This window comes from Lipotes vexillifer, unplaced genomic scaffold (assembly GCF_000442215.2).
Source record: "Lipotes vexillifer unplaced genomic scaffold, Lipotes_vexillifer_v1.1 scaffold283, whole genome shotgun sequence".
NCBI classification, from domain to species: domain Eukaryota; kingdom Metazoa; phylum Chordata; class Mammalia; order Artiodactyla; family Lipotidae; genus Lipotes; species Lipotes vexillifer.
The window spans coordinates 286,520-301,874 of NW_006789004.1; the positions used below are offsets into that span (position 1 = coordinate 286,520).

Consider the following 15,355-nt stretch of genomic DNA (forward strand, 5'->3'; position numbering starts at 1 on the left):
AGTTCAGAGACAGAGAAAGCGGGCTCTCTGACTAAGGATCCCTGAAGAACAGGGAACTGAGATTACAGCACTGTGCCACTGCACAAGTCAGGCCAGAAGGTGTTCCTTCTGATGGCCCAGTGTCTTCCCTCTGTGCTGATAAGGTCTTAACGTCTGCTCTCAGTAGAAAGGCTGAGTTCTCTATGTGCTCTTGAGAGAGGCTGCTCTTTGTCAGGGTATGCAACCAATCACCTGTGGTGCTTTTTCAAAATACATGTGCCTGGCCCACACTCCCAGAGCTTGGGCAGGTATCTTTTTAAAAACTCTCCAGCATATTCTGAAATACACTCCTGGTTAAGAACCACAGTTCTACTGGACCTTCTAGGCTCCTTGGTCAGGCTAACTGGCAATGTAGCTTTCCTGACCACAAAGCTAGCTCTCACAGGGAAATTTTTTCATTCTTCCTCATTACCACACTCCATCTAAAAGAATTAATGGTAGTGCCTATAGCTATCCTTGTGAAGGCAGCAGATAACAAAACGAAAGGAAAAATCTGAATATGTTCAGGTATACTATTCTATCAGACTGGAAAGGTATGAATTTGACTTTGAAAAGGAAATGAGAATACTCCTACCAAGCTTAATTCTCTATAGTTTCAGAAGAATTTGGAAAGCTTCCAGGGACTCAGGAAATGGGGAAAGAAAGAGAGAGAGAGCACAAGAAAGAGAGATCTTAAACCTCAACAGTATCCCATTGGATACATATTTGAATTCTGATAGAACAAGCTTGCTATGTCAAAGTAACATATTAATAGCACTGCTGTTTCCAGATCAGAGCCCAGATCTGCTACAGATACAGAAGGGATTATTTTATCAGGACCCTGAATACCATGGAAGGATTGCAACTTTATTAGCTACACTATCCTACCTGAATTGTGTCTAAGCTCCTTCGAGGTTCTTACTGTATAAGCTGCTGTTAAGGTTCAGAAGTCAGTAAGGAAAAAGCATATTGGGATTCTTGCCATAGTTACAGCCATCAATCAACTCTGTTTTCATTTGAAGATGGTAATACTAGTGGAATCTCTGAAAACCTATTACTTTTTCCCAGTAAGCCTTATGTTGAGGTATTTTTACCTTGTTTAACCAATACATCTCATTACTGCTTGAGAACCTTAGTGTTTTCTGTATTTAATAAAGTTTTGATATAAGTTAATACAAATTTGTAGTGTGGAAGCACTGGTCAATCTGTAAGCATTTTTGTTGTTGTTCTATCTGCATAGCAGCTCTCGGCTACGATCAGTGTGCAGACATTTGGATTTTTTCCTGTTGGACTTCTCAAAACAGTCTTAATGCAGGTTTCCACAAAGATCCCTACTATCAGCTACTGACAGTTCATTGTGATTTACTTCTTAATCACCTTTAACCTGCTGAAGAAAAAAGAGTCTACACTCCACACAGATCTATTCATTCAAAGAAAAAGGGTGTATAGTAGGTTCTTGGACATCACTTCTCTTCTTATAACACTGCTTTGCCTCTGTTCTTAGGAGAGTAAAAGGTTTTACTAAAAGACCTATAGGTACTCATCCAGCATATGGAACAGCTGCTTGGGGGAAACACTAATAATGAACAGTAAACCAACTGAAATGTGTGTTTACCTTCGATTGAAACCAATATTGAGCCACAAGGGCCAGGTCAAGATGACAGCACAGCTCCTTTGTGGAAGGAGTAGATGGGGATATGAACATTAGCTCCTACCTGCTCAGTTTCTTGTTTGTATCTATCAGCACATTCTTCAATGGATTTTTTCTCACACTGAGTTTGTTCCAGGTCTTTCCGGAGCTTGGCAATTTCTTCCTGCAGACTGAGGACACGTCCAGTCGCAACCTTAGCTTCTTCCTCACTTAGCTGAAGACGTTCTAAGTCACTACGTAGTTTCTCGGTCTCAGAGTTGTATATTCCTTCCAGATTGGTCAGTTTCTCCATGAGGCATTTGTAGTCTTTGTTCTTTAAACACACACATAAGTGACAAAAAGTAAATATACACACCACAAATGTATTAAGTGAGAAAACCATGCCTATTCATCATATTCATGCTATATCATCATAGTGCTGATATAGTATCTAACCAAAATTACTACTGACAATATTTAAAATAACACCATCAGCACCCTCTTAGTGATACAAAGAGAGAATGGGCACAATTATTTCTGTTTTACATGATGAGCAACATAGATGTGATTTTCTCATATTCACAAGGTGAGTTCCCACAGTAAATTCTCTTTCTTGATTCTTAATCCAGGAATAGGAAAATCTATACTTGCTTTTGAAAACAAATCAGTGTGCTACTGAAAGCCATGTGCCAGCTAGTGACGCATAAGAATGATAAAATGGCCTCAAAATCACAAGTTTCTTACAAATCCCTTTGCTTACCGTCTGGAAACTCCTCTTCCCCCTCAGAAAACCTTTCTGATGAATCCTATTTCATTCTCTTTTCTGTTTTTCTTTGTCATCCTTAGTATTTATGTATTACTAACTACCTTTATATCATTTGCATGTGCTAAAACATTACTTGGTAACTATCTCTAAGAAATCAAACTTTTATCTTTGCAAACAGACTGCAAATTTCTCAGAAGCATGGACATTTTCCTGCTTCTTTTGCCATCTCAATGGTAAACAACTCATCTGTAAAAGGAACAATACACTATACACAAATGAATGATAATGATGAAAGAGCTTTGTAAAATACAAAGTACAATATGACTCTCGGTCCTAACTGTTTGGAGTGCTAGTAAACCTGTCTGTGTTCTTGAAAATAATTTCCTGCCTTGGTCCTTGCAATTATAATCTTACCTATGAGCTTGTCACTATTTCCACATTCATTAATGCCATTATTATTTTACTTTTTTTGCAAAGACTAAAAGGTAAAGTCAAGAGGAGACAATGCTGAAGACGACCCCAGTGGATTCTGTTAGGCGTGCTGCACTTTCAGGACTCCTGTTTAAAACACACCTGTTCGTCAACTTTGCGCTGCAGCTGCATGATCTTGTTCTCCATGCCAATGTGGAGCTTCTTATAGCGCTCCACGGAGCGGGCCTCTATCTTGAGCTTCTTCAGCTCGCGCTTGGCCATCATCCGCCGGAAGCAGCACTGAAGGTAGATGATGGCGTGCATACTCCTCTTGTAGTAGGTGCGAGCCAGCCAGCCCCGGACCCACTTCTGAATGATGACTGCTTTGTGCTCACGGAGTATCTGCAGAAGAGGGTAAGTGCAAGTAACGTCAGACCCTGGACTAGACTAAATATTCAACTCTATCAACCTATGGATGTCAGGCTGAGAACCCACACATTACCTAAAGGGAAAGACATAAAAGTTGAAGCAACAATGTATTATGTGAATTGTATTTATCACAAATATATGGAAGCACAAAATTATTTTCAAAGGTGATTGAAACATAGTCTTTCAAAGGCAATTTGAGGGCTTCCCTGGTGGCACAGTGGCTAAGAATCCGCCTGCCAATGAGGGGGACACAGGTTTGATTTCTGATCTGGGAAGATCCCACATGCTGCAGACCAACTAAGCCTGCGGGCCACAAATACTGAAGCGCGTGCGCCTAGAGCCCGTGCTCTGCAACAAGAGAAGCCACCGCAATGAGAAGTTGGCGCACCGCAACAGAGTAGCCCCCGCTCGCCGCAACTAGAGAAAGCCTGCATGCAGCAACGAAGACCCAACACAGCCAAAAATAAACACATAAAATAAAAATAAATTTTTAAAAAACTCAACTCATTTTATAAAAAAAGAGGAAATTTGAGAGACATATATAAAAATACGTATTATATCCACATGTCATATGTATGATTACATGTATACGTATGATGATAAATGGAGTATACAGATAGAAGCTGTCTAAATAAAAGGTACCAGATTACTAAATAGAAAATTAGTCTACAAAGAAAGAAAAAATGCATTAGGTTTCTTATTGCTATATGATTTCTATTAGCAACAGGTGATCCTTTAGAAAATAAGAAGAACTTGGTACCCTGTGAACTACGTGCTAGTAAAATAAGAGATTTACCCACTACCCTTACTGCTGATACCATGTCCCTGTGCATTAGGTCTCTGCTTGAGGACATGGGGTATGGCCAGTAAGCAGGCTATAGAAGACGACACTTGGGGTACTGCAAAGTTTATTATTGATTTATTGATATTTTTCCCCAGCAACAAAAAAATGACACTCTTGTTTGTCATATTTGAGGAATACCATTCTAGTGAGGATTTCCCATTGCTATTATAAATGCAGCACAAATCCATTTATGGGATTCAAAGGTAGTAGGGAGAGAACTTTAAAAGGAAAGCTAAAAAGATAAAGTGAAGTAAACAAATCTTAATTTTATATTGTATTTTCTTAAAAAAACAAAGATATTGCCCTAAACTTATAAACAACTTATAACAATAAGATTGCCTTGCATTTCCCTGGTGGCACAGTGGCTAAGAATCCGCCTGCCAATGAGGGGGACACGGGTTTGATTTCTGGTCTGGGAAGATCCCACATACCGTGGAGCATCTAAGCCTGTGTGCCACAACTACTGAGCCTGTGCTCTAGAGCCCTCAGGCCACAACTACTGAGCCCGCGTGCCACAACTACTGAAGCCTGTGTGCTCTAAAGCCCACGTGCTGCAAGTACTGAGCCCGCGTGCCACAACTACTGAAGCCCACTTGCCTAGAGCCCATGCACCACAACGAAGAGTAGCTCCCACTTGCCGCAACTAGAGAAAGCCCTCAGGCAGCAACAAAGACCCAATGTAGCCAAAAAAATAATAATAAAAATAAATTTTTAAAAATAAGATTGCCTTATGAGATGAATTTCTTGTCACTAATGACCATCAAGCAGAGATTGTGTAAACAGTTTCCAGGAATGATGGGGAAGAAGTTCTTAAATTTTAAGAACGGTTGAACTAGCAAAACTTTGATGTCCTTTCAAGTCTACGATATTACAAAATAAGTCTTGTGTGATATAAATGTTTAAATGTATGCACTTAAGTACTTATTAGTGATTATTATAAATGGATACAATGTATCTTTTATGAAACTTTTTAAATGTAAAAAAATCTCTGAAACCATCTATTCAGATAGGTAGCAGTTTAGTAAGATCATTTAAAGAACAGTTCCTATTTTTAGGTTATGTAGCTGAGAAAAACAATGAAAAACATATGCCATCCTAGAGCATACAATTAAGAAATAAGTGGTTGTGTTTAAAGCCAACAAATACTAAATAAACATAGGTGTTTAGGAGACCTTCATAAGTACCTTCAGCCAACTCAAGGCTGTCCCTTTGGGATGTTTTCCTAATGCTAAGGCAGCCTTCAGTTCCCACTAAGTGCAGTCACCGTGCATCATGCCACAGTGAGGCAGGGCATCCTGAGTTCTCACTCAACAACACAATCCCAAGGGAGCCTCCTGTCTTATCTGGATGACTAGTGACAAACTGGATAAGACTCAGTGATGGCAAATTGAAGGCTTTCAGACTTTAAAACTCAAGCAGCACACAGTGGCAAAGGTATTAATGCCAATATGCCTGTTCCATTTCCTTCTCCCCATGTAACTTCAGATACTGGTCCATTTCTCTAATTTTAGTCAAATGGAAACAGTATATAATTAGAGCTTCCATTCTCAATCTCATTTCCATCGGTGAGTCAGAGACATTAAATAACACTTGCTCTCACTTTAAGACCCCCAAAGCTTGGGGGAAGCTTGGATTGGAATCACAGCTAGAAGGATCACTAAGGGGGTACTACTGGCCTACACATGAGCCTGTCTCTAACCTGCCTCCCCTACTATGTCCAGTCACACTGGGAGCTAAGCTAGCTAGAGACTGCTACTGCTAAACCAAAGGCCTCACACGCCAGTTCAGAAGTTCCTGAGGAGAGTAGTGAGGAAAACAGGAGGGTAACTGGTTTGGTATATCTAAAAGGTCAAGTTTAATAAAGCTTTTCCCTCCCTTCAAAGCTCATGCTTGAAGAGAAAGAACATCTGACTATAAAGCAGGCATGCGCAGAAAGACCTGGAGTAGCTAAGTCTTCAAATTTTCTTCAAAACACAGCTATTAAATATGCTCATTCAAGCCTCATTAGCGTTCCATTTTTCTTTGTTATACAAAATTAATTCAAAATAAGAAAATAAAATAAATACATGAATAGGGCCTAGGGCACGCCCACATAATCACTGCCTGTGATTAGAGAAATGTCCTTCACATCACTCTACTGACACTCCTAACAGTGATGCCCAGAGAGCTCCAAGATCCAGACTGTATTTCGGGCTTATCAGGGCTATATTCTAAAGAACAGACTCAAAACCTTGCCGAAATGAAAGAGGAAAAATTTTCATCAACTAGATCATATATTGTTAGAGGTGATGACTAAGACTAATCTGGTGATCCACTATCTATAGCCATGATGATTATTGCTAGACATAAAGATTATTTGTCAAAAATTTCTAGAGCATCATACTCCAGTCAATACAACTCTGTCCACACTGATGTTATATTTGATTTCATTTTTACCATGGTAAATTGTTCCAAGGTTGTTTCATTCTTAATCTGTTCATCTGCCATATATTGGGTTGGCCAAAAAGTTCATTCGGGTTTTCTGTAAGATGTTACAGAAAAACCCGAATGAACTTTTTGGCCACTCCAATATTTTTACCTATTCAAAGCTCACCATAGTCAGCTGAATAAAGGCCCCCAATACTAAGAATCTGTAAATATTACCTTACTTGGGAAAAGGGCCTTTGCAGATATGATTAAGATAAGGATCTCGAGATGGAGAGATTATCCTGGATTATCTGGGTGGCCCCTAAATCCATCACAAGTGTTCTCATAAGAGACAGAAAAAAGAAGTGAAGTTAGACACAGAGAGAAGATGATGTGAAGATGGAATCAGAGATTGGAGTGATATGGCCACAATTATTAGGAACACTGGTGGCCACCAGCACTAGAAAAGGCAGGGAATGGGTTCTCCCCCATAGCTTCTGGAGGGAGGGCAGCCCTGCTGACACCTTAATTTCACAGTTCTTGCCTCCAGAACTGTGAGAAAATAAACTTCTGTTGTTTTAAGCTACCAAGTTGGTGGTAATTTATGACAGCAGCCACAGGAAACTAATATACTCACTTCTTTTTCAAATTACAGACAGGGGAAGAAAAAAGTAAATTTTCTTTTTCAACATCATGTTAATAAATATATGTGGCTTATTTAATATTTTAAAAGGTATTTCAATTGTTGGTTGTCTCCATATGACTCCTACATCCATAGGAGCCCCTGTGGCACTTTGTACAGACGTGGAATTTGACTAACGTTAACGGAATGAATAAACAAAGTTGAAAACAAGGCCTCACCTTGCGATACCTATTTCTGGCCAAGTAGCCTCGAAGGTAAGACTGAAGGACGATCGTGGCAGTCCGCCTGATCTTGTACCTCCGGCGGATTACGTACATGCGCCAGTACTTCTGAATGATGGTTGCTGCCTTGGTTCTGCGCAGGAACTTAGCATAACTGGCCAGAGAAAGAGTGGTGCGTACTCAGTAATCAGAAAAACTCAGGAATACATTTTGTAGAGGCTGAAAGCACCAGTATCTTTGGCAGAATAAGTAGTACCTCCATTGTATTATTCTAATAACATACACGTTAAATCAACATTTATATTTCTTATATTTGTATAGTTATTTAATGATCCCCCAAATATCTGTACATCCATTATCTCATTTGAGACTTACCTAACCCTGAAAAGTGGGATGTCCCATATTACTTGATTTTACAATACAAAAAGTGAAGGTCATAAAGGTTTATTCCTTCTAGGACTGTGCTCATTACCCCAGGTTATGTCCCCTTTACATAGCAGACGAGCTTACACAGTAATCCTGTACTTACTTATCACTCAGCTTTGTTAGCTCTATCCATTGCTAATGCATGATGTTTTTCCTTAACCTATCCATTTGGGCACAAGTTCTTTACCATTAATTCATGTCTTTTGATATCTCTAAATTAAAATTATCCTAATATGTAATCACACGTAAGTGTAACTAACTCTCTTCTACACCTTCTCAGCTAACTGCTCCCCCAAACTCCTCAACAGAGTCATTATTAACTAGTTATATTTATGACTGTTGTAATTTACAGATGACTTCTTCAAGCCCATATAAATGTATAAAAAATAAATACTGAGGATATGAGTAGGCAGTAATTTGTAATTATTTTTTTGAGGTTCAATCTGAATCATTCATAAAGGTGAGTGAAATTTTATTCTATTTAACTGTCTTATGAGTTAGTTCCTTGGACCTAAGGTGCTGCCTTCTCAGGTAGGGTGACCACTCAAAACTGTCCTAGTTTGGACAATCAATCAGATGAGCTTGCCAATCTTCGCTGCCCGTGAGCCAGAGTGGACATGCCGCCAGGAGACCTACCATCGGGCCTGGTGGCCTCGCACGTATCTCTGCACAGTGACGGCAGCCTTGCGCATGCGCAGGAACTTCTTCCGCAGCAGCCACCCTCGGATCGTCTTCTGGATCCGGATGCACGCAGCCCTCAACTTGTCTGCCCTCAATTTTTCCAGATAGGCCACTTGACCGGCACGGAAAAAGATCTTTGTCTTCCCAAACTGGTATTTGTCCTTGTCCTATTTTTGGAAGAAACTGTATACTAAGAAGTAGAAATGATGACTAGATAAATGAATTTTAAAGAGAAAATATATGCCTAAAAGCAGAATCAGTAAAGGGACAAAACTATTAGCTAAAACGTGGGCTACATCACAATTAACTAATGGAGCCAGCTTTTTGATCCTATGCAAGTTGAGCAAATAGAAGGGACTTTAAGGAAAACTGCAGTGTAAGAGTTATTTTCCAGAATTATTCTACCTGGAATTATTATCTGAGGCCCAAAACTTGGTTGTGGGTTATAGGCAGCTACTATTTGCTTGTTTGTATTTTAAATATCTCAAGGAAATGGAGATGCTGACACTCCCTCTGACTGACCCAGGCTGTAAGAATTGCATCGGGCTGTGTGTTCCATGAGAAAGCTGAAGGGATAAAAACACCAATATGAAGAAAAAGGCAGGAAGTAATGCACACACAATAAAAACTAAAAGATAAAACATCTTGCATATTCATGTTAAGAGTTAAGTTTCTCAACAGTTATCTCCTGGTTTTATCAACAGTAAATCTTCCTACAAAAATATTATATTATACAAAAATATAATCATTTATAATGCTCATTGGCTTCTGATTATAAACAAAGCTGAGCAGTAAACACAGATATATATGCATGCTATTTTTGGTCTATTATATTCTGATCCAACTTATCTAGAAGTATGCAAGTTATTAACCATCTTATATCAAAAGAAGAGTAGAATTTATTTATAATAATACTGTGATCTGAAATTCTACGTGAAAACAGAGAAAATCACTTTTCACTGTAAGCAAATATTTCCTATCTTGTACATGAAAACAGAAAATCAGAAATCTCCACATATATCTAAAACTGTTTCAGTTTAAATCAATAAAGTTTGCAAAGGAGGCTAGCTGGAAGAGCTAGAAAGTGGTTCCCTCTCCCTGCCCCATTTCATCTCAGCTCTCCCTCCCTCGCCCCCAAGCCTGCACTCCTTTTCCTTGTGGCCCCAAGCCCAGTGGGGAGCAGTCTGGGGGAGGAGGCTGTCCCTACTTTCTGCTCTCCATTCCCTAGAAAGGACTTAAGCCAGATTCAAAATGTATCAGATTCTTTTACACAATACCAGGAAAGTGGCCTAAGTGCTTTCAAAGAAAAATAAAGTTATTATCACCAAAGAAGAGATATTACATCTAGTTAATAGCTAATAATTATGACTAATTACTTCAAAGTGAGGTAATCCATCCAACCTAGTGTCAAGTAAGTGAAAATATTCTTTAAACAGCATCTCATGAGTCTTAAATTCTCTACAACCTACATCAGTGGTTATCAAAATGTAGTCCTCAAACCAGCACCGGCATCACCTGGGAACTTGTTAGAAATGCACATTATTGGACACGTCCCAGACCTACCAAATCAGATGTTCTAGGGGTGGGGCCCAGCAATCTGTAGTTTAACAAGCCCTGAAGGTGACTCTGATGCATTCTAAAGTCTGCGAAAGCCTTAGCTTGGTATGCAAGTCTCTTCAAACACCAACCCACATTTCCTAACCAATTCCCTACTGTCCCATGCACCACTTTTTTTTTAACTGCAAAAGCAAAAACAAAAATCCGACTCTAACTGCTTTTTGAGAAAACTATGCTTTTCTGCTCCTTGCTCCCTATTAGGATAGGCTCCTTCCACTTTATACAATCTTACCCACTCTTCAGGGCCTGACTCAAAATTCATGTCTTCCATGAAATAGTTCCTCCTTCCCACAGCAGATGTGGCTTTGTCTTCCGTTGATTTCTTGTCTCACTCACTCAGCATTTGACAGACACTAAGGTATATTACACTTATCTTTAAAATGGATTAATTTCCAAGACACACTATGTCACCCGAGGACAAGACTTATTTTTCTTAATCACATCTGACACAGCACCTGACCTGGTGTCTGTCATAAGTAATTTTCAATAAAAATTTAGTATTTGGGGGCTTCCCTGGCGGCGCAGTGGTTGAGAGTCCACTTGCCGATGCAGGGGACACGGGTTCATGCCCCGGTCCGGGAAGATCCCACATGCCGTGGAGTGGCTGGGCCTGTGAGCCATGGCTGCTGAGCCTGCGTGTCCGGAGCCTGTGCTCCGCAACAGGAGAGGCCACAACAATGAGAGGCCCGCGTACCACAAAAATTTGAGAAAACTATGCTTTTCTGCTCCTTGCTCCCTATTAGGATAGGCTCCTTCCACTTTATACAATCTTACCCACTCTTCAGGGCCTGACTCAAAATTCATGTCTTCCATGAAATAGTTCCTCCTTCCCACAGCAGATGTGGCTTTGTCTTCCGTTGATTTCTTGTCTCACTCACTCAGCATTTGACAGACACTAAGGTATATTACACTTATCTTTAAAATGGATTAATTTCCAAGACACACTATGTCACCCGAGGACAAGACTTATTTTTCTTAATCACATCTGACACAGCACCTGACCTGGTGTCTGTCATAAGTAATTTTCAATAAAAATTTAGTATTTGGGGGCTTCCCTGGCGGCGCAGTGGTTGAGAGTCCACTTGCCGATGCAGGGGACACGGGTTCATGCCCCGGTCCGGGAAGATCCCACATGCCGTGGAGTGGCTGGGCCTGTGAGCCATGGCTGCTGAGCCTGCGTGTCCGGAGCCTGTGCTCCGCAACAGGAGAGGCCACAACAATGAGAGGCCCGCGTACCACCAAAAAAAAAAAAAAAAAAAAAAATTTAGTACTTGGTAAATTTTTATTGAAAATGATCAAACTCTAAAAAGAATGTGTCTCAAGTCTAGGTCCAGCCTTCACCATCCTGTTTCTTGATACTGGACCATCATCTTTACTAGTTCTTCCATCGTAAAGACAAGGAGCCTTGACCTCCAAGACAGTGTGCCTCTCTCCACCCTTCCGCCCCTGAATAACCCAGATTAGTGGTATATGGATATTCCCAGGACATTCACAGGTTACAATCACAAGGCCTTTGGCAAACATCTGTTCCAATAAAGGTAAGTGAAAAATCTTTCTTACCAGTATCAGTTTCTCTAAAACATTCTTGCATGTTTGTTTTCTCTCACTTAGCACATCTTTTTGCTTCATTAGGACACGGTAGCGGCTGAAAAATTCTTGGTAAGTCCACCTATAAAAAGAAACTCATGTCAGCTTATTTAAAGAAGCAGGAACCTCCCCCTTTAGGATCTCTTATATTTGAAAAATGTCAAGCCCACCGAGAGGGGAAACCTGCTGCGCTGATTCGGATGGTTTCCAGGACACCGCACGCTCTCAGCTGCTGTACTGCCCTCTTCTCATCAAACCTATGTGTAAAAACGGAAATCACTAACACACAAAGAAGCATGGCTCTAGCCACAAACTACTTTCCTCAGTCCAGAGACTGAATTCTTTTGTAAAGAGCCAAATGGATAAATTAGAAAAAAAAATTCAAAAGTTGGAACAGTGATCAAAATGGAAAACTCCATGTAAGAGAGGGGAAGAGACCATTAGCAGTAAACATACATACCACAAACTTATAAGAAATGCCATTAAACATATTTAAAAAGCCCAAACTCCTCTGCACTGTGCCATGCTCATTACATGCCTTGGCCTGACTAGCTGTTCTCATAACTCTTTAGTTCACCATGCAGAGCTCCCCTGGAATAAAGACTGGCCAGCCCTGGAGATTTCTCTAACAAGAAGAACAAATTAAATATGCTCCATTCAGGTATTTTAAAAAAATTATTGGTGTTCTAAAAGCTATTCAGGGCTTCCCTGGTGGCGCAGTGGTTGAGAGTCCGCCTGCCGATGCAGAGGACACGGGTTCGTGCTCCGGTCTGGGAAGATCCCACATGTCACGGAGCGGCTGGGCCCATGAGCCATGGCCGCTGAGCCTGTGCTCCGCAACGGGAGAGGCCACAACAGTGAGAGGCCTGCGTACCGCAAAAAAAATAATAATAAAAAAAAAATAAAAGCTATTCAACTCAGTGTATACATACTAAGCATTAACAGTGTCCATGTCAGTGAAAAATATTTTATATTCTATCTTATATGTATTTCACTCTAGATAAACGGCACCTTAATGTTAAATTGACACTACAAGAAGAAGTAGCAAGGCCTGCTTCTTATGGGATGATGATTCCTCTTACTCCCCAGTTAAGCCCTGAGTGACCTATCCGAGGCTTCTGCTGTGCTATCTTCTCAAGTGTTTTATTCGTGATGGGAGATGCAGTTGGCTGACAGAAGGTAATGGCCCCTAGGGCTGTCCAGGAAAGTCACCCAGGGCATGGCAGCTTCTTCCAGCTTCTCACTTCCTCCAGAAAGGGCTTCTTGGCAACGAGAAGAATACGACAGTCTTTGAGAAGTGCCCTGCAGTCTAAGGCCGACTCTCCAAGGGCAAGACTGGCATGGGTGTAGGTAAAGGAGCACGCACACACTGCAGAGTGGGAGTTATTACAGCCTTTGATAAGTGTGCCTAATCTCTGACCCACAAATTCCACTTCTAGAAATACATTATTCCAAGGAGATAATTGGGCAAATATACAAAAATGTTTGGCAAAAGATGTTTATCATAGCCATAGGAATAACCCAAATGGCCATCAATAAGGAATAATTTAAAAGAATGGTGGTATGTGTATATAATGGGATATGACGTAGCCATTAAAATGATGATGTGGATTTGTATTTACTAACACGGAAAACACCCATAAGTTGAAAGCAGATACAAAACAACAATTACAGCATGATCCCTTCCATTTTATTAATCTCTCTCTCTCTCTCTTTCTCTTTCTCTCTCTCTCTCTCTCTCTCTCTCACACACACACACACACACACACACACACACACACACACACACACACACACACACATAGCAGGGAAGGAATGATCAAGAAGGATCTATGCCAGTTAATACTTATTATCTCTCTGGGTATAATGAAATGCTCTTTCATTTATTTTTACACTACTTTATATTTCCTTAAAATTGTTTTTATAATGTGCATGCATTACTTTCAAAATCAGAGAAATATTTCCGTTTTGGTAAAAACTTCCTCTCACGAATGGTATTTGACACAGGACAAGATGTTTGGTAAAAGTAGACATTCTCTGATAGTTTCAACAGTTGAAAAGTAGCAGGGATGATTGTGAGCCTTTGCCAAAGCAACCTTATCTCACCCAGCTCTGGTTTTAACTAAAGCCCAAATTAACCAAAAAGATCTTGAAATGAAGTAAATTACAAATAGAAAATAGTACTAGAAATGTGTGGTTGATCTCAACTTTTAAAATCATCAGAAGGCCAACTACTAATTTGTTCTCACATTTTTTTTTTTTTGGCCACGTTGTGAGGCTTTGTGGGATCTTAGTTCCCTGATCCGACCAAGGATGGAACCCGGGTCCCTGGCAGTTGGAAGCGTGGAGTCCTAACCACTGGACCACCAGGGAACTCCCTGTTTTCACGTTCTTAAAAGGGAACCAAAACTGAAAAAGTTCTATTAACTAGTTGTTTCCCTCTACAAGACGTGAAGATTTACCTAAGTATTTTTTCCCTGCTGCTGGTTTGGCAATCCTTAGGAGATATGAATACTTTAAATTCAGCAGTTGAGAAATACTTACGTGAATGGGAACTTGAAGTCGTTAGGCTTAATACAGCGCACGTAGTGAGGGGTAGTGGCATTCAGGGTCTCCATAAGCAGGTGAAGGGAGTTTCGGAACTGCATGAAAAAGAGCAGAAAGGGGCACCAAGGTTTTGTCAAAGTCAAAGATGACATGAAACAACTGAAAATTTTCTTCAAATGACACTAGTGGAGATGACTTTGCCACCTGTGAACCTGACCAGCCCTCAACAGTGGAGCTGCTAGGGTTTTTGGTTCAAATTTGCTTAAACCCTACCATTTACATGCTCACTCTGCTAAACAGATATTCTCGCTCCTCCCATCACCACCACTGCCCGCCCCTCTTTAAAACAGACTATTTTCTTAGAGCAGTTTGAGGTTCACAGCAAAATCAAACAGAAGGTACAGAGATGTCCCGCATACCCCCTACCCTGGCACAGGCATGGCCTCCTCCATTATCTACATTCCCCACCAGAGTGGTACATGCGTTACAGTTGATGAACCTACTTAGACACTTCATTATCACACATCATTATCATCATTACATTAGAGTTCATTCTTCCACCCATCCTTTTAATATAGATTTCTGTAGCTTTCTGTTGTACACTTAAAACTTTGACTAAAAATATAAGCTTGCTTTAAAGATATTAAGGTCATTTAATCATGTACAGTAGGAATTTTGCTGTATGATACTGAAAAAAGTAGCAGATGACTTAAAAGAGTATAGGAAATGGGGGGGGCAGAGGATGGAAGAGTACAGCCAGGGTGGGGTTACCTTTAGGGACATGGGATCAGACTGGGGGCTGTGGACCTGTGCCAGGCCCTGCTTCCTATCTGCTCAGGAAAACAAGCTGACTAGCACTCAGCCTCCTGCCCAAAGCCCCCAGCCCTAGTTCAGGCACTAAGCACGTGTGTCATGTTTTCCAGTCCCCATGGTGCATAAAACATCAAAGAACGCAGAGGGCATGGTTCCTGGGCCGAAGGAGCTGTACAAATCCAGAGAGGAAGCAGCCAGAGAACAAAACAAAGGCAGCAGTGGTTTGTGAGGGAGGACATGTACTAGAAGAATTAAAATGTAGAGAAAATTATTTTGGGAAACGCTTAAGCAGAGTTACGGGTCTATGTTAGGAGGG

General features: G+C 40.6%; 1 protein-coding gene across 1 annotated transcript in view; it reads right to left on the reverse strand.

Moving 5' to 3' along the window:
- Positions 1 to 15,355, reverse strand: part of MYO5A (myosin VA) — a 121,552-nt gene that overhangs the window by 54,114 nt on the left and 52,083 nt on the right. Inside the window, exons 15-21 of the mRNA XM_007461912.1 lie at positions 14,224 to 14,321; positions 11,850 to 11,936; positions 11,653 to 11,761; positions 8,431 to 8,642; positions 7,366 to 7,522; positions 2,988 to 3,227; positions 1,734 to 1,982 (exon numbers count right to left, since the gene is read on the reverse strand). Of these exons, the coding sequence (XP_007461974.1) occupies positions 1,734 to 1,982; positions 2,988 to 3,227; positions 7,366 to 7,522; positions 8,431 to 8,642; positions 11,653 to 11,761; positions 11,850 to 11,936; positions 14,224 to 14,321 (1,152 nt within the window). The remainder of the gene's footprint in view (positions 1 to 1,733; positions 1,983 to 2,987; positions 3,228 to 7,365; positions 7,523 to 8,430; positions 8,643 to 11,652; positions 11,762 to 11,849; positions 11,937 to 14,223; positions 14,322 to 15,355) is intronic.